Raw genomic sequence first — 22,842 nt, forward strand, 5'->3', positions numbered from 1 at the left:
CAAACCAGACTTTCCAGCCTAGGAATGTGTGTAACATTGTCCTCCTCCTGGTGGAGGCACGGTGGACGGCCATTGCTCAGCAGTGGGGCACTTGCTTTGCATGCCGGAGGTCCCAGACTTGGCGTCTCGTGCGTCCAGTTAAGACATGCATTAGGGAGCAGCTGACACAAAACACCTCTTGCGAAAGGCCCTGGAGGAAGTTTCTTATGTCAGGGTTGGGACGAGACACAGCGGAACCTGCCCCTCCCACATTTGTGGTCTTCCTCTAATACTCAGCCCAGCCTGAGAAAGGGAGCTGAGGTAAGAGAAAGTCTGTGAATGTTTGTGCAGTGGAGATTGTGCAACTGCCCACCTTTCCCTGCATCAGATGCAGCAGCACAAACAAAAGGGCTTGTGCAGAACACGGGGCTTGTTCCTGGCGAGCACCCTGCAAATGCTGCTTGTGCGTACCAGGAACTCGGAGGCAGGACTGTGACAAAGCAGACTGGAGTCCAGGCAGCCAAGCCCAGCAAATCTGATCAAGTCTCCCCCTACCCACCGCCAACAGATCACATATCCCTATCTTGCATTTTCTGTTTAGAAATGAAAAACAGCCTCACGAGACAGTGAGGAGTAGAAGATCAGCAGAGCAAGGGGGTCTTTAAAAATTCACTGAACAGATCAAAATCTCCTACTTTCTCTTCTTCTGCACAGGGTCCTTTGAATATCATTTTCCCCATGCACTCTCCCACTTCCAGTTACAGCCTCTGGAAGAGTAGAGCTCTTTGTTAAGACCAGGGGTGGGACGGGACGGAAAGTTCAAGGGAATGCTGCACACATCCACATGCAGCATCTAGCGAGGCTGAAACATGCATCCTGGGATGAGTACAGATACAGCCCATGGTTCCGCCCTGCATAACTAACCTGATCTGACTCAAGAGTATAGAGCAGCTTTTCCCAGCCTGGTGTCCTCCAGAACAGTCCAATATTTTCTGGAGGGCACCCAAGACTGGTGTAAAGACTCCCTTACTCAATGTGCATGCCCCAACACTGAAAACGTCCCGCACAGTCTACTTCGACAGAGACCTTTGATCCTCTAGGAGACACATGGACCTTCTAGAAGTGGTGGCTCAAAAGCCAACTGGCTCTTTGCTAGGCTGTTCTGCCTGCCATGTGTCCCAGGAATCCCCAGAGATGTACCTTGCCGCTATATTGTGACAGTGTATCCTCATGTCAAATTCCTCTTCGTCAGAGTTCTGCTGGATGGAGGAAGCCACCTGAGAGAAGCCATCATCTTCTGAGCTCTGAGAGTCATTCAATGGGATATAGTCCTTCCCCTCCTAATGGGAATGTAAATAAACTGTTATTGGCAAGGAGAGTAGAAGAGTCAACAAGTAAGAAACAGCAACAACTGAAGTGAATGCAGATTTTCAGATTTCCTTTCTCCTTCAGGGGAAAAACCTGTCAAAGCTTTGTTTTTAGAATGTCTAATCAATGGTTCTATAAGCCATGCACATGCTTGCAAGGAATCATGGGCAGGGGTGCATCAGGAAGAAAGCAAGTAAATTAAATCTTTTTATCTCAGAAAGTAACTCAGTGTCTAGCCTTTCCCAGCATTTCTCAAATAGCAGAGATAAGATGTGCAACCCTCTGTTATCATTCATCCCACTTAATGGTTTGTAGGCTGCAGTATCTTCTTGTTCCTTAATACATTGTGCCCACCTGCATGATCTTGTTCCCAAGGTGCAAGAGGCACAAATAAGCACAAACACTGTATTGGACCAATTCTGGATTGCAGACTTCAGCACAGTTTTCTTCCAGAACCATTACAAGAGTCCTAAGGCAAAGTGGGAGGTGGGAGAGATGGAGAAACCCCTCTGAAGAGAGGAAGTAGTTTGATATAAGGTGTATCCTGCCTGGACCACATACTAGCAGAACCTTTTCCAGATCAATGCCAAATGTCATCTTGCAGATACTCTCAGGAACCACATTTCAACAGTGAGCAAATGGGGAGGGGGCAGAGGGCAAGGCCAAATTCATCACCTACCAGCATATCATAACCTACAGGTCTTACCTCCAGCATCTAAGCATTCAACTTTTTAGAATGGGGGGAAAACCTGTGCGAAACCTGCCAAACAGTCAATGATCTATGGCTGGGGAAAGGGGGCATGGTCAGATTTGGTCCCTGCAGTTCCACACCGCTGAGGAAGAACTTGGCAGAGCCGGAGAGTCATCTCTCTTGAGTCCAAGGGACTGCTGACAAAACAAATACTGCCTGAGCAGAGGCATCTAAATCATGGAACTGGAGGAAGACACTCTCTTTTGAACTGTCAGTGGTTTCATATATTTCACAAGCCTGGAACCTGATTAAAACTGTGTCAAATTCACAGCATTAATTGTGTGGACACAGATGTCTAGAATAAAACACAGAAGATAAGCTAGTCTCAGCTGAAGGTTACTTGAAATTTTAAAAAAGAAGAAACAGCAGAGAGCAAGACAAAAAGCTGCCAAATAGTGAAACCGAATCTATCCTAGATCTGCACAATATTTTTCCACAATACTGAAGATACTTTGCAAGTTCACAAGATGATCCTTATACATTTGCTCATGAACCCCGGATAAGAAGGTCTTCAAGTGAGCCTGGTAACCTACACTGTAGTAACTATTGGTGACAGTGGTGACAAAGCAGGCATGTTTGAGGAAGTTTCGAAACACTTAAAAACTGAGATTTCTACAACAATCTTGGAGGGGAAATACACTCCAGCCATCAGGCTGTGACCTTGTTTGGACTGCAGCTGCCCACGGCGAGTTAGCTGTTCACTTAATAACCCTTCACAGTGTTGACAGACGATCAGTCTTTGCAAGGGTATAGAGGGATTGTTTCCGAATGATTCATGGGTCCAACCACAGGTTAGTATCCTGGGGCCCTTGTGCGGAAATCATTGTCTTGCTATCCTTTGTCCTTCTCCCATGTAAGCGGCCTTTGCACAACTGGTCTGCTCACTGCTCTGAGTCTGACTGGACTTTGCCAGCTTACGATGGAAACTCTTCCCACTCGTCTTTGCCTTTGGCCAGCGGGAAGCTGCATGATTAATAAAATCGATGCACCTGAGCCCTCTCCCTTTGCACACTGAGAAACAGCTTGATCTCCCCTGAACTCCACCCTCTCTCCCTTCTTCCCTCCCCAGCCTGAGAAATGGCAAGCCCTGTGATGCTGGGGTGAAGGGACTGGGAGTGGGCAGGAGGGACCCCTGATGCCAGCCTCCTTCGTGGGGTGGCTCCAGGCTCGCACTCCCTTCCAGAGCAGGCTGAGGGGGTCACTGAGCCTGCTGCAGCCGCTGGACAGGGCTTATCTGTGGTCCAGCTGACTGACCCTGGGCTCCCATGGACTTTCTAGGATACCGGATGGAGGAGTAGTTGGGTTGGGGCTGTGGGAAAGGAGGAAGAGGCCAGGAAGGGTCGAGGAGATTGGTGCATCTCTGTGTCTTAAGTTAATTCAGACTTCAAATTCAAGATGTGTTACACTAGAAATTGAATTGTAAAAGTATTCCCCACATAATTTCAGTTAAAAGGTGAGGGCTTGAAAGAGCACTTCTGCCCAGTTGCTTCGAGTGGTGGCAGGATGCCAGTAAGTCGGAGAAGGTTAAACTGGGAGAAGAACAGACTCCTTCAAGGTTGCAGTATTTATTGCACACAATTTCTCTTGAGGGAGAGGCAAAAAAAGGCTCTGAGAAATGCAGCTGCAAGGTTGTGTTGGAGGAGGGGAGTGGAATAGCAAGAGGAAAAGCAGGCCTGATCAACTCTGCCTGTTGCTGGGCTGGGGAGAAGGGAGGGTTCACATGGAGAAGCTGTTTCTTTCTCCTCCTCCTTCCACACAGCCCTGGGGCAATTTTCATCCACCCATGACCATGCTGCTCCTCTGAATTCAAGGAACACGCCCTTCCTCTCCACATGCTCACAATTCTAGAACAAGCCACCGGTTCTCAGGCTGGCTTGTCAGAACAAAATAAGCCCCCAAGTGCGGGGAGGACCCTGCCTGGGTAACCTATTGACAAATGCCCGGCTCAACAATAACAAGCCCTTCCGTGCTGTCTGAGCCCAGCCAGGGTCATGCAATCTTCTCCCAGATCACTTTACTGCGGCTGGTTGGAGTTCTTCCAGCTCATTCCCACTTCCCTGCCAAGCATCAGGAACTGCTACAGCCAGGCGCTACCGACGGAGTGCAGCAGTCTGTTGGTGCAGTCAATGCCTTTTCGCTTGGTGCACAGGTTTTGGTTGTGTAAGGTCTAACTGATTTCTGTGTTTGCTTAGTGGGAAGGATATGTCCCCACACGAATCACACAGGCAAAGCCCTAGAGGATCTCCTGCTTAGGGGCCTGAACCACCTTGAGGGGCTGCTGATGCAAATACCTGTGCACAAGTCACCCACTCCTGTTCTGACACGTGCTGTCCTGCATTCTGCATGGGCTCCCTGTGCAATGTGGTCGTCTGGCTTTGTCAACAAAGCTGTTTCAGAGCAAGGGGCTGCAGAACGAACCACTGGGCTTCTACAAGTCTTGCTGCTGCTGCATAGGTTGTAACAACACAACTGAAACACAGCTTTTGCTTCTCGTTCCTATTTGAACTGCTATTTGGTAGCAGGATCATGACACAGTGCGGGAGGCACACGCCCCACATCTCTGGGGAGAAGCTGTTTGCTTCACATTGGCCACTCCTCAAATAGGGGCATTCATTGGAAATAGGAAGAGTCAATCAAATTGTGTCTGACCTATGGACCCTTAGTTGCAATGGCCATTTATATATTTATCTTTGTTTGTGTATTTCTAGGCCACTTTAAGGCAAAAATAGTACACAATAAAAATGGTACAAAGCCCATACATTAAAGCCCAGTAACTGCACATTCATTAAAATCCAATCAAAACAAATGTTGCCAATAAAACTATCAATACAAATGGAAGTTCCCTTGAACCAGCAGCCCAAGAATTTTATAGAAAGGCCAGTGAAAACAAAGGCCTGACAAACCTCTGATGGAAACTTTTTCTCGATGTGTGGGGCCACCACTAAGAATGCCCTCTCCTTTGTACTCACCAGCTGAACCAGACTCAGCAATAAGCTAGTGAGAAGGGTATATACTGACAACCCTCATCGGAACTTCCCAGTCGGCACCAAGGCCAGGGGCACTCTCAAAGTGCTCACTTCGTCCTTTGGGGGGGGTGCAACCCCTCAAAGACCACATATCGCCTTCTACTCAGGTTACTCAGTTTCTCTGCCCACAGTACCTCCACCTTCTCTTGACAAAGCCTCAGCTCGATTGCCCTCATCCATCCCAGGACAACCTGGAGATACTCATTCAGGCATTTTTCAGACTTCCTAAGATTATCTGATGGAAGTGAGAGGCAGAGCTGTGAATCATCTGCTTACTGACGGCACTTCATCCCAAACCTCTGAATTACTTGCCACAGTGGTTTCATGGCAATGTTGACAACAAAGGGGACAAGATGGAGCCTTGCAACACTTGACAGGCCAGTGGCCACTGGGTGCAGCAGAAGTCCCCCAGCACCACCTCCTGGACCTGTTCATCCAGAAAAGCCTGACACCACCAGAGCATAGCACTGACTTCAGGTACGTGATCCAGATAGTACTGAAAGCTGCTTGAGAGCTCCAGGAGAACCCACAGGATTGCTCTCCCTTCCTCTGTTCCCCACAGTAAGTCATCTACCAAGATGACCAAACTATCTTCATCCCCAAACTGGGCTTTGAGTCAAACTGGAATGGATCCAACTGGATCCAAGTGTTGTCCATCACTACTAGAAGTTACCACTTCAAGCAGTTTGTCCATTATCTTCAGGCTGTACAAGCTGTACGTTGCTCATGATAACATGACTAGACAGCACTCTGGTCACATCCAGCTCTGGCTTGGTTAAAACAATAGCATCTAAAACTGTATGGATACAAGTGACTTTGCCTGTAAGACGTCCCATGCTGATCACAGGTTTTTGAGGACTCAAGTGCTTTTCAGAGCCTATTCAGAGAAGGCTTTTCAGTACACTTGCAGAGAAATGCGGTCTTTTCTGCCATCCTCACTGCTATAGATAAGGATTTAAGATGGGTTGTTTCTTAAATGTGCTTGGTCATACTTACTATGTGTATTTTCCCATTTGTGCTCTAGTTACTGGCCCTGGCATATCATTGAGCTCAGCTGCTCCACCATTCAGAAGTGACCCTACTCAGAGTGTGGGTCATCCTCTTATTGCAAGTGGAGACCAGAACCTCAGCAGAACTACTAGCTAAGCTTGTAGGAAGATCCCCAGGAGACCTCAGAAAACCATTCAGATTCATCAGTATCCTGGGTCAGACCATCAAATTCAATCTGACACTACTGTGTCAAAAAGTCAGAAACTGATCACATAGTAATCTGTCTATGCCAAAGGAGTCCTTTATGTCCCGCCCCACTCCAAGATATGTCCTGTCATATGTGGCGGGTCAAGTATTAACTGGGTCAGGCCCACAGTTGATGTGGAGGCCAGAAAATCCTGAGTCACCTCTGTCAAGGTGACCTTGGCTTAAATGTTAAAATCTCCCAAGAAAGCTTTTGAGGGACATGTCATTTATTCACATAATACATATTTGGTGGCCATACAAGCTGATATGAACGGAATGAAAACAACAGAGTGATGTTGGATTGTATCTGAAGACATGTAAGGCAATACTAGATCTAAAAGTCTACATGGCACTACAACAAGAAATAACTTGCCAGACATTGCTGGCTATTGCAGCTGGCTCTTGTGTTGTAAGAATTAATGAACAAAGACTTACGTGCTGAACATTCTCCTGAAGAAGGTCCCCCAGGATCTCCACCAAGTCAGAGAATGTTGGTCTCTCCTTGGGATCACCATACCAGCAGCTCAGCATTATACGGTAACTGCAGAAAACAACATATGTTTTTGCATGGAGCTATCAACTTCTTCACCCTTAACTATCAATGTCTGGGAATTCCTTAAGGTAGGTGCTGTACTGAAGCGCCAGCAGACTTACCACAGCAGCAAATGAAACATTTGAACTCTGCAGCATTTAATGCCTTTCATACACCAGCAAAAGTGGAGAGGAGGGAAGACGTACAGACATATGGACCCTCTTCTGGATCTCCATTTTGCTGAGCTATGGTATTTTCAAGGTTGGCTATGTTTTCAAGTATTTTGACTCACATTTCTGCAGTGGCATACTCTGGAGCTCTCATCCTGGTGCCATCTTTCAGTCTCTGGCAAAATTCCTCATTGATTTGGACTCCAGGGTATGGGGAGGCACCTGAAGAAGATAATCCATAGCTTTATTAGGCAATAGTCTGGAGGGAGGAGGGCCAGCAACGAAAGAAGCTTCTGCAAGGAACCCCCATCTGCCTTCAACACTCCGAAAACATGTACAGCAACTTGTTTTCATTCGTTTGATCCTCTTTCTTCAGGATCCTCTTTGATTCTCAAGTAGCTATTTAGAGAGGGCTAGAATGCAAGGACTGGAGTCCAAGGTGGTGTTCAATAACTAGTCAAGATCAGTTATCTACAAAACAGATGGCATGCCTAGTAAGGAAAGGCTAACAAAATTCCACTGCTTACAGAAATATTCACCCACTTTGACTTTTCTACATTTTTGTCCTGAAGCCTGGAACAGAAAAGGATTTAGCTGGCCTTGTTACCACATGATATTCGCAAGATACTCAACACTATGAAGGTGACACAAAAGTTAAGTAAACCAAACCAACTGGCACTTGTTAGCCCTCCAAGTCAATACTTAGTAGAAGTACTGTTGGCAGCAATTCCAGCTTGAGTCTTCCTGGCTAAGCCTTTATCAGCTTTGCACATCTGGATACTGCCCACTCTTGGCAAAATTGCTCTGTCTGTTTGGATGGGGACCACAGGGGAATAGCAACTTTCAGTCTTGCCACAGATTTTCAATAGGATTGAAATTTAGGCTTTGATTGGGTTCAGGTTCTTGTCTTTAAACCACTCCAGCATTACTTTGGCTGTGTGTTTAGGGTCATTGTCCCACTGGAACATGAACCTCTGCCGCAGTACCAGGTCCTTTGCATGAAACATGTTTTCTTCTAGATGTGCCCTGTGTTTGTCTCCATCCAACCTGCCCCTAGTCCTGACCAATTTCACAGTCCCTGCCAAGGAAAAGCATCCCCACAACATGACATTATGGTGCTGCTGTCACCATGCTTCACTGCGGGAATGCTCTTCTCTGGGCAATGAACAATGAATACCGTTGACTCTAGCATGACCCGCTTTTTGCAGCAAGGTCACAAAGTTCAGTTGTGGTCTCATCCGACCAGAGAACCTTTCCCCATATGTTTGCTGTGTTTCCCATCCTGCAAACTGCAAATGGGCTTTGATATGGTTTTGTTTTAGCAGTGCTTTTCCCCTCACTTTTCTTCCATAAAACCCAGGTTTGTGGAGTGCCTGGATGACAGCTGTCCCCTTTCCCCCATTTCAACTGCTGATCTCTCCAGCTTCCTTAGAGTTACTATTGATGTCTCGGTTGCTTTTCTGAAAAATGCCTTCCCTACCCAATCACCGAGTTTTGGTGCATGGCCTTCTCCAAGTAGAGATGCGGTCGAGCCATATTCTTTCCCTTCTGTAATAATGGATTTAGTGGTGCTCTGGGGGTTGTGCACAGTTTGGGATTTTTTTTTGTTTTATAGCTGAACCCTGATGGTGCTGCTGCAGAACATTTTTCCTGAGTTGTTTTGACAGTTCCTTAGTCTTCATGATGCTGTTTGTTTAGATACGCTTTCTAATAAACTCCAGGGCTTTCCAGAAACAGGGATTAATCTGAGATCACATGGCACAGGATTTGCACACCATTATCCACATCCAAATATCCATTCAACTACTTCTAGTTCTCTGGAGGCAGTGGGGTGCGCCAGAGGTTCTTTAGGTAGGTCACAGCAAAGGAAGTGCTTATGTGCCAGTTTATTTTTGCTTGTTTAATTTTTGTGCTCTAATATTTTGCATTTGCAGCACTGGGTATCTTGTGTACATCAAGTGCAACAACACCAATGAAATCCATCTCAATTCAAGGTTGTAACACAACACAATGTGGAAAAGTCAAAGAATGGGTGAATTCTTTTGCAAGAAACTGTACTTCTGTTCAAGGCAACAAAGTCAAATGGTGTGTGTGAGTACTGCAAAAGGCTCTGTAAAAGCTAGTGAATTTGAAGCAGGAGATGGCTGGTGTATGCGTGGAGGCCAGGAAAATTGTGTGGCTCAGACCCAACAGCAAACTTTGTAATATGTAACTCAGGAGGACCCCAGTGTCCCATGCAGCAAGTTTGTTGTTGTTTTTATTATCATTACATTGCGCTTATTCCTCATCTTTCTCCTTCTCTCAAGGAACCTAATGCAGCTAATAAGACTCTCCTCTCCATTTAATTAGACTGCGAGTGGTCTATAGTAATCCAGTTAGCTTCTGGGTTGAGTGGGGACTAAAATCTCCCAAGTCCCAGTCCAAAACTCTAACCACTGAGATATTTGGGTGTGAAATATAAGGGTGGGAGGAAGCAAGGCAGATTTAGAGAGCCTTTTCAGCAACCTGCCTTCAAAATCCAATGCTGATAAAAGTAGGGGTGGTTCAGTGGAGTGTTCAGCTCACCTAGAGAGAAGATTTCCCAAAGGAGGACTCCAAATGACCACACATCACTCTGGGTGGTGTAAACTTTGTCAAAGATGCTTTCTGGGGCCATCCACTTTAGTGGGAGGCGGGCCTGTAGGAACAAAGCAGACATGTTTGGTGGATAAAGTCCTGAAAAAGGTTAACAGCAACTGAAGAAGGCAAGCACAGGAATGCTTCCCAATATCCTAGCATGACACAGACAGTCAGGCAGCAAATCAAGTGAACGAGTACTATATTCCAACAACACTGGAAACCGCTGTTTGGTGTTACTGATTGATGTGAATGCTTTTTATTTATTTACTTATTTCTGAATTTGTATGCCGCCCACTAATCAAGTGGGTTCTCTTGTGCTCACACATTCATCCAAATGGCTCATCCAAACTATTTCTGCAATAAATGGCAAGCAGTAAGATATAAAGCTTGGAAATATACAACATCCATCTTGGAATGAACACAGCTGAACCTCTGAGTTCAAAATACTCAGATTATCAGAAATCTGAAAATAAGTTATACTTTGTTGTGGCAAAATGACCAGAATTTCAAGACAGAGGGTTTTTTGGAGGCAGGTTCAACACCTTTTCTTGATGGTTCCCTTCCCTCCTGCAACTTCCCCCACCTGTTGCTTTCCTTAAATCTTTTCCAGATCAGGTGGGGGGAGGCTATAGGGAGAGCAAGGGGAAGTGCCTTTACACAAGCAGAAGTCTGCTCACTCATTGCTGAATTTAACACAGTATGTCTATTAAGGTAGCAAGGGATGATTGTGAGAAAATGGATGTAGGTGTTGGTTCAGTTAAGGACTGCAGGTAAGTGCTGCCAAACACTGGAAGCACGATGGTCCTTCAGGTTAGCAACATGTGATGATTATTGCAGCTGATGGGTGAAAGCAGGAAGGTGTATGCTACAGATACTTATTCTGAACAAAATGTATTTTTTGCACCAGGCTATTGCCTTAGACAAAGCTTCTTGACCTTTTTATTTCTCTGTTTCATTCCTCTGTATGTCTGCTCTGAGAATAGTCTACACACTTTTCCTCTGTGTTGCAATGACTACCAGTCACAAACAAATCTGTGACACAGAGGCTCACTGCAGGCCTGTAAAACCTATTCTGCTTCACCCATCCCCAGAATCCAGTACTCACACTGCCCTTCCTGACATAGTCAGGATCTTTGTAGATATCCCGGGCCAAACCAAAGTCACAGATCTTCACCACGTTGTTTTCCGATAGTAAGATGTTGCGAGCTGCCAAATCTCTATGGATGCACTAAAGAGAAATGAAAGTGGTTGGGAGAAACATCAAAAAGATGGATTCCGATGAAGGAAGAATGAATCAGAAAAGTGGAAAAAGTGTAGAAGACTCCTTCAGGCCGTTAGAATCTGTCTGTTCTAAATAGTAATTATAGCTAACAGCCACTGATGGATTCTTCCATGAATTCATCCAGTCCTCTATTGAAGCCATCACCACATCTTGTGGCAGAAATTTCCATTAATTAATCATGCACTGTCTCTTGCATTTGCTTTTGACTATCCCAAAGCTACTGCCGACCAATTTTATTGAATGACCTCCAGTTCTGGTTTGAGAGAGGGAGAAAAACCTCTCCACATGGTGCATAATTTTATACTCCTTTATCATCTCTCTGCCATGGCTGTTGACAGCAAAAGCATACTTAAATAAATAAAAGGAGTATTCACCTTTCTGGAAGCGAGAAACTCCATGCCACGGGCCACTTGGAAACTGTAGCAAATCAGGTCTTCCATTGTCAGTGGGCTTTGCCACAAATCATCCACTGTACAAATGTGCAAGAAAGGAGGTAATAAACTGAAGGTTACAAGCAGAGGAAAAAAAGTGAATTTCTGAAGATAACAGACTATATTAATGCAAATTTACTTGAGAATATCCCAGGGAAAGCTTAGATTTACTGGCAACATATAGTGTGATCTAGTTGATTAATGAGGATCAACAGGCACAATCTAGTTCAAGAGAACTTAGTGGGACCAGAGCTGCAATGACAGAAACCATCAGTATTTATCATGTATGTTGCTGGAAGCACACTTTGATTTTGACAAGTGATCAGATCCCTTTGTGCTATAACTTGTCTCTACCTAGAGGGGAAGTGGTGCTTGACACCTGCCAAGAGTTACACATTTAATTGTGAAAGACACAACAAACAGATGTTAGGCCTGCAGAAAGGAATAAAGATGGGTTATTATGTCCCTCAGTGGGGCTTCTACATCTTTTTTCTGATGAAGTAAATTATATTCCAGTATCAGACAAACAGGGAAACTGACTGTCTACCTCCAAGAAAATAATTTTGTCTCTCTTTTTGCCAAGGCACTGACAAAGTCATTGCAGGATGTTGGCCTTTGTAGCTGGTTGATCTTAACTTGAACAGTAACCAATTGTGGAAAGTTTGATGTAGTCCTGGTGTGAAGAGCAACTGCCTACTAGTAAAGGATGGAGATAGATCATATTATTGCAAAGGGATTTTTTGGACTCAAAACATTAGAGAATCAGACAGAGAAAGGTCCAAAAGTCATGCCTGTATTTATTAATGGACACCAAAGTGCATACATTTTGAATGATTTTCACCCGGCTTGTTATTCTGTACATAGATTATAATACTAATTTATGCTTGTGCACTTCTCTGAGGTATATGACTGTAAACCCCATGGTATAAAGCTTATAATAAAAATTCCCATGAAACTTCCTACATAGGAAATACTTTCCCTCATTTTCAGGTTGCTGGCACACAATAGACTATTCGGTGGCACAGTCCATAGAAGAGGCCTTGATGTTTCCATGAGAGGATCCCAGCCCTTTCTTGACTTTGCCCCATTCTATGCAACCTGTTTTGCCTGAATAAGGAGGCAGAATGCTGGCTCACCCTTTCCACTTCTCAGTAACCACCATGTAAGCTGCTGTTCCAGATATACTTCCTTTCACTTTTCATACTGCTAAGGGTCATCAACCCAGGCCCAAGGCTTTACAAATGTGGCTATATTCACTTTGGTTCCTTGAGGTTCTCCCACTTGGCATGTAAAGTGTGCTGTATCTCCACAGTGCCTTGCTTTCTCTCCTTTTCTTCTGCCTCCAAGTCCAGGATGAAAGGAAATGCCATCCACTCATTCACTGGCCTGAACTAGTTTTAGAAATACTTGGAGTCCCACTAATGCAACATTAAAGAAATCCTGTACAATTTAATTCAGTCCAAGTTCCCTGAATTTTCAATACCACCATCAAAATTCAATGAGTTAATACGTTAAGGGTGCTTCCAGGCAAGGCTTTTATCATTCTGTTGCCCCTTCTCAATCACAACATTTGGGGATAGGGGAAAGCAAGGCAGACAATATCATCTTTCACTTACAACTCTCCTGTATATCCCTACTGCTTCACCCATCTTTTCTCTTATCACAGAAAATCTGCTCATAAAGAGAAGATGGAATAGCTGCACTGTGCCTTCTGGTTGGTAGTGCTAGGAGCTCTCCATCTGGAAGCAACCAAAAGAGGAAGAAATGGGTAGTTACAGTTCTTTACCCTCTTGTATAAGAGGCGGCGGCGGCGGCGCTGTTTGGCTCTTGTTCATCAGGAGTCTATTAAGAATTGCACTGTCACTGGTACAAGACCGGCTCCTCCTGTCTGCTCTGACAGCTTCCACGATGGAACGGACTTGGATGCGCAATCTTGGGGATTTTTCCTAGGAAGCAGGCCAGACCACAAAGGTTAGCATGAGGCAGACTAGCTGCTGCAGTGGATCAGGCACTGTGAACATGCCTTAGTTCAGCTTAAGCAGTGTGGAAAATCTAACTCTGGCTAGTAGAAGGAAATTCAGCAACTGATGCGGCCTGGAAGCAGCACCAGAATGCAGATCTGCCAAAGAGCTGTGAACCGGGTGTGAATGTAATGAGAGCCCTGCTGTACTGTAATAACGATCCATCTGTTCCAGCATCCTGCTTCCCGCAGCGTCCAGCCAGGTACTTTTGGGAAGCCCACAGGCAGGACATGAGGGCAATGTCCTTTATGCAGTATTGTTTCCTGGCCACTGATATCAAAGGCCCTCTGCTGCAGGACCTGATGGGGACAGACCTACTCTGCTTTCTCTGCCTCTGCCTTTTGCTTTCAATCCACAATCGCTCCTGCTTTTTCCCTGCTTCCCCCTGGCTGGGGGAAGTGACAGCATGCTTCTAAGGACTGCTTCCCTGCTTCAAATTGCCTCCTCCTCCACTGTATAGAAGAACCGCTCTTAAGGTACACATCATGTCCCCATCTCATCCTGTTAGGTGCTCATCTGGCTTCTTTACACACCAAGTCACAGCGCCAGTAGTATAAGCAGAGGATTGACTTTTTGATGGTCAAGTTGAGTCTGATCTGAACTAAATCCATCACGGCCTTCTGGTTGTTGTTATTATCCCATCTGCCCTATCCAAGGAAAGCAGTGTTAGGAATATTACCAAAGTAAGTCTCATACCCTGTAAGGGCTGAATCCTTCCCGTTTGGTCCGCAAGTAATTGGAGAGGTTTCCATATTTACAGAATTCAACAATAACCATGAGGGGACCTGCAGAAGGGAGGCCAAGAAGAAAGAAGGAGTTCTACAGACCAGGAAACGCCTTGACTTCCACACTGTACAATCTTCATGACACAGACACACTACCAGCAACTGTTCCATGTGTGACAGTAGAGGAGAGTCCATGGTTAATCAGATACCAGAGTTTCTTTTGCACCCCCAAGTTGCCATCCAAGCTGGCCAAGCATATTTACCATTAGGTTTGGTGCAGGCGCCCAGCAGATTAACCACATTCAGGTGGTTTCCAATGTGGATGAGGATCTTCAGCTCTGACATGAGAGCCTTGTGTTCACTTGCAGTAGCTCCCTCTGAAAGCAATGTCACAACGGTCACTTAATGACTATTTCTCACCTCATAGCCAGCCGTATCCACATTAGTCCCCCAAACCATTGAAGTGACGATGATAGCTATTTATTCATTTATTACATTTATTTCCTGCTCCCCCTCCCCCACTTTGTCCTGCTTTTTTCTTTCACAGAATCCAAGGCAACTCATGGAGCCCTGCTCTTCTCCACTGTATCCTCACAAGAACCCTGTGAGGTAGGCAAGGCTGGCTCACAGTCACCCAGTGAGCTTCAGGGCTGAATGGGGACTTGAATCCAGGACCCAGTCCTGCACTCTGGCCACTCCAAGGGTTTCTTCTCTTTCTTCCTTACACTAAATGATTAACAGCTTGCATTTCAAACAAGCAGGCAACTAAACAAAAACCAGACATGCTGTTGCAAAGGCAGAGCTTAACATGATCCACAATAAATGAAAGATTTTGGTCCTCGCTCAACATCCTGTCTTCTAAGACAGGAGAGGTTGGCTTTTGCAACACCACAGCACTGACAAGTTCTCTAAACAGTAACTGCATGCCTAAAAAAATTACATGGATCTCACGCCAGCATAACAGAACCTTCTCCTTCCAACATTTGCCTCCTGCAGAACAAGTTCAGTCACATTTACTCAGGAGGAAACCCTCACTGAACACTACAGGTGGAATAATGGTACCAGGTGACTACTCTGCCCACCTTCCTTTGCATCACTGAAGGCTACCTGGGATTCTGACTGCAAATGTTTCTGCTTGGTTAGAATTGCAAGGGAGTTCAATTTGCCTGACTGTGGTTGAAGCAGATGGGATCAGAGCTTCCTGCTGGATTACAACCCAGAGATTTTGATAAAAAGCATACGGAATACCCAAAGGTTTGCTTGAACAGCTGCTGTACAAAGGTTGACACCTGGAGAACTTGCGTAGCAACATGATAGATGTCCACTGAGATAACTGCTCCATTGTTGCTCCATTAGAATATGTCACTCACTACTGTGTTCTCATTGTCATTATCTGTATGATCCTGGCTATTGGGATTTGTAACATTTTGCAGTTTCCTCTACTATTTTCTGCTTTCTTTGCTTGGGCTTGCAACAGCAATAGGAATGCATTATGAAAAACTACTTGTCTATAAGGAATATAACTAAAGTATTTAAAGGGGGGGGTCATTTTATTTATTTTTAAACTGAGGTTTATTTTGAAAATCCAATTATCAGCCAAGTTAGTCAGACATGCGTAGGTTTTAAAAAATAATAATTATACAACCAAATGTGGTCTGTTGGTTTTAATAGAAGTTATACACATGTTTCAATCTCAGAACTTAGTAAGGCTTTGCATGAACATGCATTTAATTAAAGAATTAATTTACAAATAGAAGCTCCATTTCCATGTTCTTCACCAGTGGTAACATATGGATAAAATGCTAAAAGATGGTTTCGCAAATGAACACAAGCCTAAACTTCTCCAAGCTCATGGCTCCCACTTCCTCTTGTTACTGCCTGCATAGTTGAGATAAGACATTTAGAATTGTTCATTTCCATTGCCAAGTCATATGAATTGGAATTGCAGTTATTCTTTATAGTGGGTAGTGGTTTAAAGCTGGTTTGCTTGAAGCTAACCATAGATTAACCACAGATTGCCCAGTTCAGATGGCATGGCAAGCTGTGGCAAATCAAAGCAGACATGAAAGTTCCTGAGCAATCCTTGGGGCACTGTTACAAGAAGAGAGGAAAATGGGGAACTTGTAAGCCCACAGGGAGGCTTGCTGAAATGTGGTTTCAAGTGGCATTTAAAGGCATGAAGAAACTAAAAACATGGTCTCACTAACAGCAACTGTTAACCATTAAAGTGCACATTAAAAAGAGTTTAAAAATTGCACAATACTCTGAATGCAGAATCTTTCATTTTGTTTGCTGGAGCAAGCTAACAGGACTGACCCTCAAGAATAAAAGTTTAAGAAGATGATTACAATACAATACAGGTATTAAGCTTATTTTGCTCACTGCTGTTAATTTTCTTGAGCCATGGTAGTTATGAAGTCATAGGATAAGGCAGCACAGATCAGTCAAGCAGAGGAGAGCAGTTGCTCCTATCCTATGTACCAGTACAGAAACCCAATCTTAGCCAAAGTGCCAAAGACACAGCTGCCCCCGGTTCTTTCATATCCTTCCTAACTTACAGCTGTCCCATGCAAGGGGCTGAATGGGGTGAACCCGGGCAGAGGTAGGGATAGAGGAAGTGTCCAGGATGCCTGGCAGTTTTGGGGATAGGGTTCAGCAGCATGGATAGCTCCTTTACAGTTCAGACTAAAATCCCGAGTAGAGATACCACCCATGCCATGCATTTTAAAGGACTCTTGATCACGTTGGGCCATAGAGAAGGAGAGTCAAGTAAAGACTCAGTTTTAGCTGAGCCAGTCACAGACTCCCAGCCTGACCTAACTTACAGAGTTGCTGTTGGGGGAATAAACTGGAAGCCATCTGGGGTTCTTCACAAGGGCAAAAAGGTTGGGATACAAATGCAGTGTAATATAATAAGAATAACTGTAATATAACAAACTATGGTTTGCAGTGTATTAGCTCATTCAAGCTTAAGAATAAAATTGCCCATTTCATATTAAAAGCTTGGCTAATGTGTACATTGGCTTTGTTGCCACAATTTTGTTTTATGATATCCATTCTAAAGGAAGTAGCACATCAGGGAGGAAGGCTGGGTTCCTGTCCTCAGTGCTGGTTTTCCCTTTGCCGGGCATTTTTAACACAGGGCAGCACTAGAAGGTGCACTCAGCTTCCCGCAGTCCAGCACAGCACACTGCAGCATTTTACTGCCTCACTCTGCCCATGTGAGGAACATGCCTGATGGATAACGGTAAGCAGAAAAAATGGCTCATTCCTTGGAACTGCAACCGCTTCTCTATAGTTTTAACAGGCTTTCTGGCATTTTGGAAAGAGAATGATTATGAATGCAGATTTCCATTACCAATACTAAGTCCAGGACTCTGATTCTATTTTAATAGCCATTATGAAATTTCAAGACTTTTGAAATAAGCAGAAAAAGGAGTATTTCCTATATTCTCCCTGCCCTAATTGGTGCTGATGCTAACTTTAGAAGAATCCCAGAATTGAATTAAAATAAGCAGAGATTTAAAAGCTGCAGTTTAATATGTTACATTGATTAGGTATGCCTGTTATTAATTGTATGTGCCTTCAACCATTTTATTAAACAATATTCTCCCGGGCTATCAACGTTCTAGTATACTGACAAAGGCTGAAAGCATTGATCAGCATTATTAACAGCCAAAGCTAGCCTTAGGCGTCTTTGTACTGTGAGCAAAATATCAAAATCTTGTCCTACTCCTCCATCCCCACCCCTGCGTTCCTTGGCACTACCTTGTACGGCTAAAGACGGCTTCCCTTTTTTCCTGAGGTCTAATTAGGCACCCCTGCTCACTTCATTTTCTCCCATTTGTAAGCCCCTCAGTAAGTGCTGGGCCCACAAACATTCGTTCACACCTCTCACTTCCTCTCTGTATTCTTCCTTACTCCCCACTTCTAAATTGCCTTGCTTCCTTATTAAACAGAGGGGTGAAAACTGTGTAAAATCTCCCTTTGGCTTTTGCTGTCCTTCAGGTACTCATCCCAGGAGTTTGGCATCCCACAAAAGCCTTCCTGTTCCACCTTGCCTGGACAGCCTTTAGGGAGACACCATGCATGATGTCTCGAAGCGGCACTGAAAAGAAAAGTCCTTCCCTCATGTTCGGCAGGAATTGCTGCCATCTGTAAAATGTAGCTCTGAGGCAAACAGATGCATCTAAATTTAGTGCAGGCCCTGCTAACAGATCAGTCAATCCAATTAAAAATGAAAAAGTCAATATGCAAAGAAAAACTATAGGCTTTCCATAGAATTTTAATTAGCAGAATCCTCTGTGGTGGTACCCTCATTTCTGATTTTCTAAACCATTTGCCTAACTGCCTTGATTCAGGAAAAATTGGAGGATAATATTCCAATCAGATTTTCTACAAATTAAACTGTAGAACACAGTTTAAAAGTGAAGCCAGTGGTGGGTCAAGCTTGGCCTGCCCTGCTTTTACTGGCCCCACCTCCTAGCAGGCTCAGAAAAAGGGGGCCATTTACTTAGCAGCAACTTACCCTGGCATCAGGTAACTATCTAGGAAGCACTCGTCTGTATCATCCAGGTAATGAGGAAGATTTTTATCACTCTTCTGTGGAAGCGGAAGACCGCAAAGCTCTTTTCACCTCTTGTTTTTATTCAGACAAGCAGCCACCTTGCAGGGTGATCCCATTCATACCAGAGCAAGCTATTGCCTGGTAAACGGCTGTTCCTGCTCATTTGTTGTGGGGAATCAGGCTATGCTTGGAAGGAACGGCTGATACTGCTGCCTGCCCTGACACTCAGGGGCTGGATTCTTCCCTACCTCGACATAACATTTAAAGACTTGGAGGGCCAGGCTCTGTCTTATATAGTGAAACTTACCTTCAATGAAAACTCTCAAAATATTGAATTATCATTGAATTGCCATAGTCTCTATTTCAAACTATTCATTCCATCCCATTAAATAATGAAGCTGAAGAGCCAGCTCCAAAGCAGTTGATAGCTATGTGAGAAATAAAACACTGTTTAGAATACCTTCCCCAACTTGCTGCCCTCCAGGTGTGTGGGACACGGCCACTGGAGTTACAGGAATTGCACACCAACGCATCTGGAGGGCACCATGTTAGAGAAGGCTGGTTCAGTAGATACTGGCAAGATGAACAGAGTCAAAAGTCCTTTTTAATTGTTTTTATAGATATCTATTTTATTGTGTTTTAATTGGTTTTTAATGTGTTTTTACTGTCAGTATGTTTTACATTGTAAGCTGCCTAGGAAGGTCTTGGCAATTATAGGTGGCCTATAAATATACATAAAAAAAAGTCAAGAAACAGTGTACAGAAAAGAAGATAATTTAATCCCTGTTGACATCAATGAAGAAATATTAGGTGTGTGGAAACTCCTAGTATAAGGAGAGAGAGCATTCAGGAGATGAGGAGGGATTTGTTTAAATGATGAGAAGGTTGTCCTCCAGATACAAACATTAACTGGATTGATGTTTCCAGACAGGTAATTAACACTCAGATGTTTACAAAAGCCATTTATCTTGCCTACCTTTGAGCATCTTAACTGCTACCGTCTCACAGCTGTTACTCTTATTAATTCCAAATGCGGAGGCTTCCATCACTTTTCCAAAGGCTCCATGGCCCAGGACTTTACCTGGAAAAGAAGCCAGGAACAGGGTAAAAAAGTAATAGCTCCAATGGCAAAAGCAGAGTAAAAAAAGGGCCAGGGTGCAATACGAGAAACTCACTTTATATGACTATTCAAAGAACTCACAAAACAGTAACTTGAATGGGACCAAAACAAAACAGGAAACTGAGGGAAAAAACAAGAAAAGGTGTGAAAAAGGAAGAGGAAGGAATGGCTTTTTCACCATCTCCAGGTGGCTGCATTTGCAGAGGAAGGGCCAGGAAAGAAGGAAATGAGGCAGACTCAGTGTCGACAAAACAGCGGAAGGAAACAGCTAGCTAAAGTGAGGTGCCATTATGGCCCTTGAGTGGAGCGCGTGGGAAAGGTGAGGGAATCTCCTTGGACTAGGCTGGAAAAGGATGAACGTGCCATGACTGTTCTGCCCACTGCCGCTCGACATTTTGGCAGTCTCGTGGTTGCTGCATGCTCAGACTCCTCTGGAACCTGAGGGGTGTTTTGTCAGGACAGGGAAAACACTGCATCCTGAGACTGACTGGGCAACTGTTTGTGCAAGTGTATTTTGCAGTGCAGACTGGCTGTCTGAAATGGCAATCCGAATGACAAGGGTAAACTGGAAAAGAAGAAAACGTATCCCTTACTCATTAGCAAACCATATGCCTCACTGTACCTAGTCGAAGTCGTTCCCGGGGGAATTCCCATTTGCTGGAGTCGTATGGCAGATACTCGCATTGCTCCTCCAAAGGAACTTCACCTGGGTCCATGATAATGGAAAGGTAGCCAGTTTTAATATCAGCATGTGCAGGCTGCAGGGGAGGAGAGAAAGAAACCTAATCCATCTCTGTAGTTTTGCAATGGAAATACGTTGCTGTGCAGTTCTCCCGACACGAATCTTAATACTGGGCTTTGCTTGACAGAGCAAGAAGATTATGTCCCATCCCAGCAGAAATGGGACAACTTTTGAGAGAAAGAGACAGAGAGATGTCAACTTTTGAGAGACAAGAGACAGCATATATTCCACCCTCTCCAGTTTTCTCTTGATTAGTTCCTGAGGGCAAATGACATAAGGAATCTGATTAGCTAGGCACGACTGGTTTTCCTTTTACCAGCTGTACAATTCCAGCTGTACTCAACTGCATTTACTAATGCCATGTTTTGGTTATGCCGAAAACTAGGTACCTCAAGGGGCACAAACAGATCAGAATGGAATGTTAAGGGGGCTGTGCTGTGGGGGCATAATTTGTTCATGAGGCTGTTTGCTGTTCCCCAGATCAGTCTCTGAAAGAAGCCAGGATGAACAAGGACTTACCCTCTTAATGTTACAGAAGATGAGGATCAAGAGAATCCAGAAGAAGATGGCAATGACACCTGTCCCAATTAAAATCACAATCTCCACATTGGTCCTGTCATCTGAGCCTATGGGTCAGGAACAGCAATGGTAGAATTAGCTGTAGATGACATCTTAAAATAGGCACAGAACAAATCCAAAGACACATCAAGAGAAAGAACTACAGAAAGGTGGCTCAGAATATTTTAGATTTCCCTAAGGTTAGGCCATTTATAGGAAAGCATTATTTTGTGTTTGAGTAAGGAGGAAGACGTTGCCTTAACAGGATGAAGAGATGCTCTTTTGGATGTGCCCTTTCTTTCTTCTCTGTCTGTCTTCTTTGCAAAGGCGTTTCCCTCTACTTAGGTTTAAAGGTCGAACTGAGTAACAGTACCTTCTACAGAGACACTGGCAGAAGAGTTCACACAGCCCTTGGCATTGCAGACACTACACAGGTAAAGGCCAGCATCCTCTTCTCTCACCCTTTGGATACTCAGCCTCTGATTGGAATCTGCCAGGTCAATCCCTGAAACACAAAGAAGGAATCTTCAATTGTGAACTAGCAGTGCTGAGAAGATATGTAGATTCTCATGCTATGGCCTGACAGGGAAGCTTTCTAGAATGCAAAAGCCTGAACTGGAATGAAAACCTTGCTGTCATGTGAGCGATATCAGCCCCTTTTTACCATCCATCATCTCACCATTGCTGTCGGCATTTGGGCCCTGTCAGGGAGACATGCCTGACTTCCAGACATAAAATTATTATTTGTGAAGGCAGGTACACCCAACTGCAGCACAAGAAGACAGAACCCACATGGAAGACAATATGTCAGCATCAAACTAAAAGAAGCATGCATGGAATAAATTACAGAATGTGGCTTCTAATGCAGAATATTCTAATTACTCCTGGAAAGTCTGAATTCACAGTTTTCTTCTGGGTTATTAAAAGCAAGGTTCCAGTCTTTGCTGCTACAGATAAAAAGTTTCACAGCCAGAGGAAGCTTGAAAACATTTCCAGTGGGACACTTGAACTAATCTCACAGATTTTTGCTTAATGGAATAAATCTTTCTAAAGACATCTTCTGGTATGCCCTGGTTTGCCGCTGCAGGTTCCCAAAATGAAAATTATCCAAAGGAGCCAAAATATCCAAAATGATCCAGGGGGGTGAGGGGACAGTGTATGCCAACAGAGATTTTCCTGTAACTCTTGATCCTGGAACTGATGAGGCAAATTGTGTAATCCTAAAAGTATGCTGCCATACCACTCTAAGAACTTCAGTGGTGAAAACAACAGAAACCTCAAGCATTGACTATGGTTCCTTTACATACATGGAAATGGCTCCTTTGGATTGTTGCCCATCAGAAGTATTAACTTTTGTGGAGAAAAGGGAATTCCAGAAAATTGCAGAAGTGAAGTTGGGGTTGCCTCCTTGTCATTTAGAAGCATCTCCACAAACTTTACACCCTTCAGTAAGTTCATGCTGCAGTTGCCCATTATATCATTACAATAAACTTGCAAATGATAGGCGGAGAGACCACGATTGATCTAAAATCTTCCAAAGAATTTGATGGCTGCATAGGGACATCTGAATTCAGTTCTTCCTTGTACAAGCCTAATGTTCTGCTTATGACACCACACTGGTTACACCAATGCGCCATAGCCCTTTGTTTCCTATTGAACCATACACATCCACACACCATCACTTGCACACACTCTCCAGTCCAGACTGGAAGCTT

The 22,842-nt window shown here is 44.3% G+C and overlaps 1 protein-coding gene across 2 annotated transcripts in view; it reads right to left on the bottom strand.

The window, feature by feature from the left end:
• The window catches only part of FLT4 (fms related receptor tyrosine kinase 4), a 120,720-nt gene that overhangs the window by 7,035 nt on the left and 90,843 nt on the right, over positions 1 to 22,842 (bottom strand). For both annotated transcript variants that reach the window (XM_044454113.1, XM_044454112.1), the window contains exons 15-27: positions 21,501 to 21,632; positions 21,089 to 21,195; positions 20,450 to 20,585; positions 19,684 to 19,788; positions 14,404 to 14,517; positions 14,112 to 14,200; positions 13,181 to 13,340; positions 11,338 to 11,432; positions 10,787 to 10,909; positions 9,628 to 9,739; positions 7,185 to 7,284; positions 6,796 to 6,901; positions 1,180 to 1,319 (exon numbers count right to left, since the gene is read on the bottom strand). In XM_044454113.1, coding sequence (XP_044310048.1) covers positions 1,180 to 1,319; positions 6,796 to 6,901; positions 7,185 to 7,284; positions 9,628 to 9,739; positions 10,787 to 10,909; positions 11,338 to 11,432; positions 13,181 to 13,340; positions 14,112 to 14,200; positions 14,404 to 14,517; positions 19,684 to 19,788; positions 20,450 to 20,585; positions 21,089 to 21,195; positions 21,501 to 21,632 — 1,519 coding nt within the window. The remainder of the gene's footprint in view (positions 1 to 1,179; positions 1,320 to 6,795; positions 6,902 to 7,184; positions 7,285 to 9,627; positions 9,740 to 10,786; positions 10,910 to 11,337; positions 11,433 to 13,180; positions 13,341 to 14,111; positions 14,201 to 14,403; positions 14,518 to 19,683; positions 19,789 to 20,449; positions 20,586 to 21,088; positions 21,196 to 21,500; positions 21,633 to 22,842) is intronic.

This window comes from Varanus komodoensis, unplaced genomic scaffold, assembly GCF_004798865.1.
Source record: "Varanus komodoensis strain SLA01 unplaced genomic scaffold, ASM479886v1 scaffold7_3, whole genome shotgun sequence".
Lineage (NCBI taxonomy): Eukaryota > Metazoa > Chordata > Lepidosauria > Squamata > Varanidae > Varanus > Varanus komodoensis.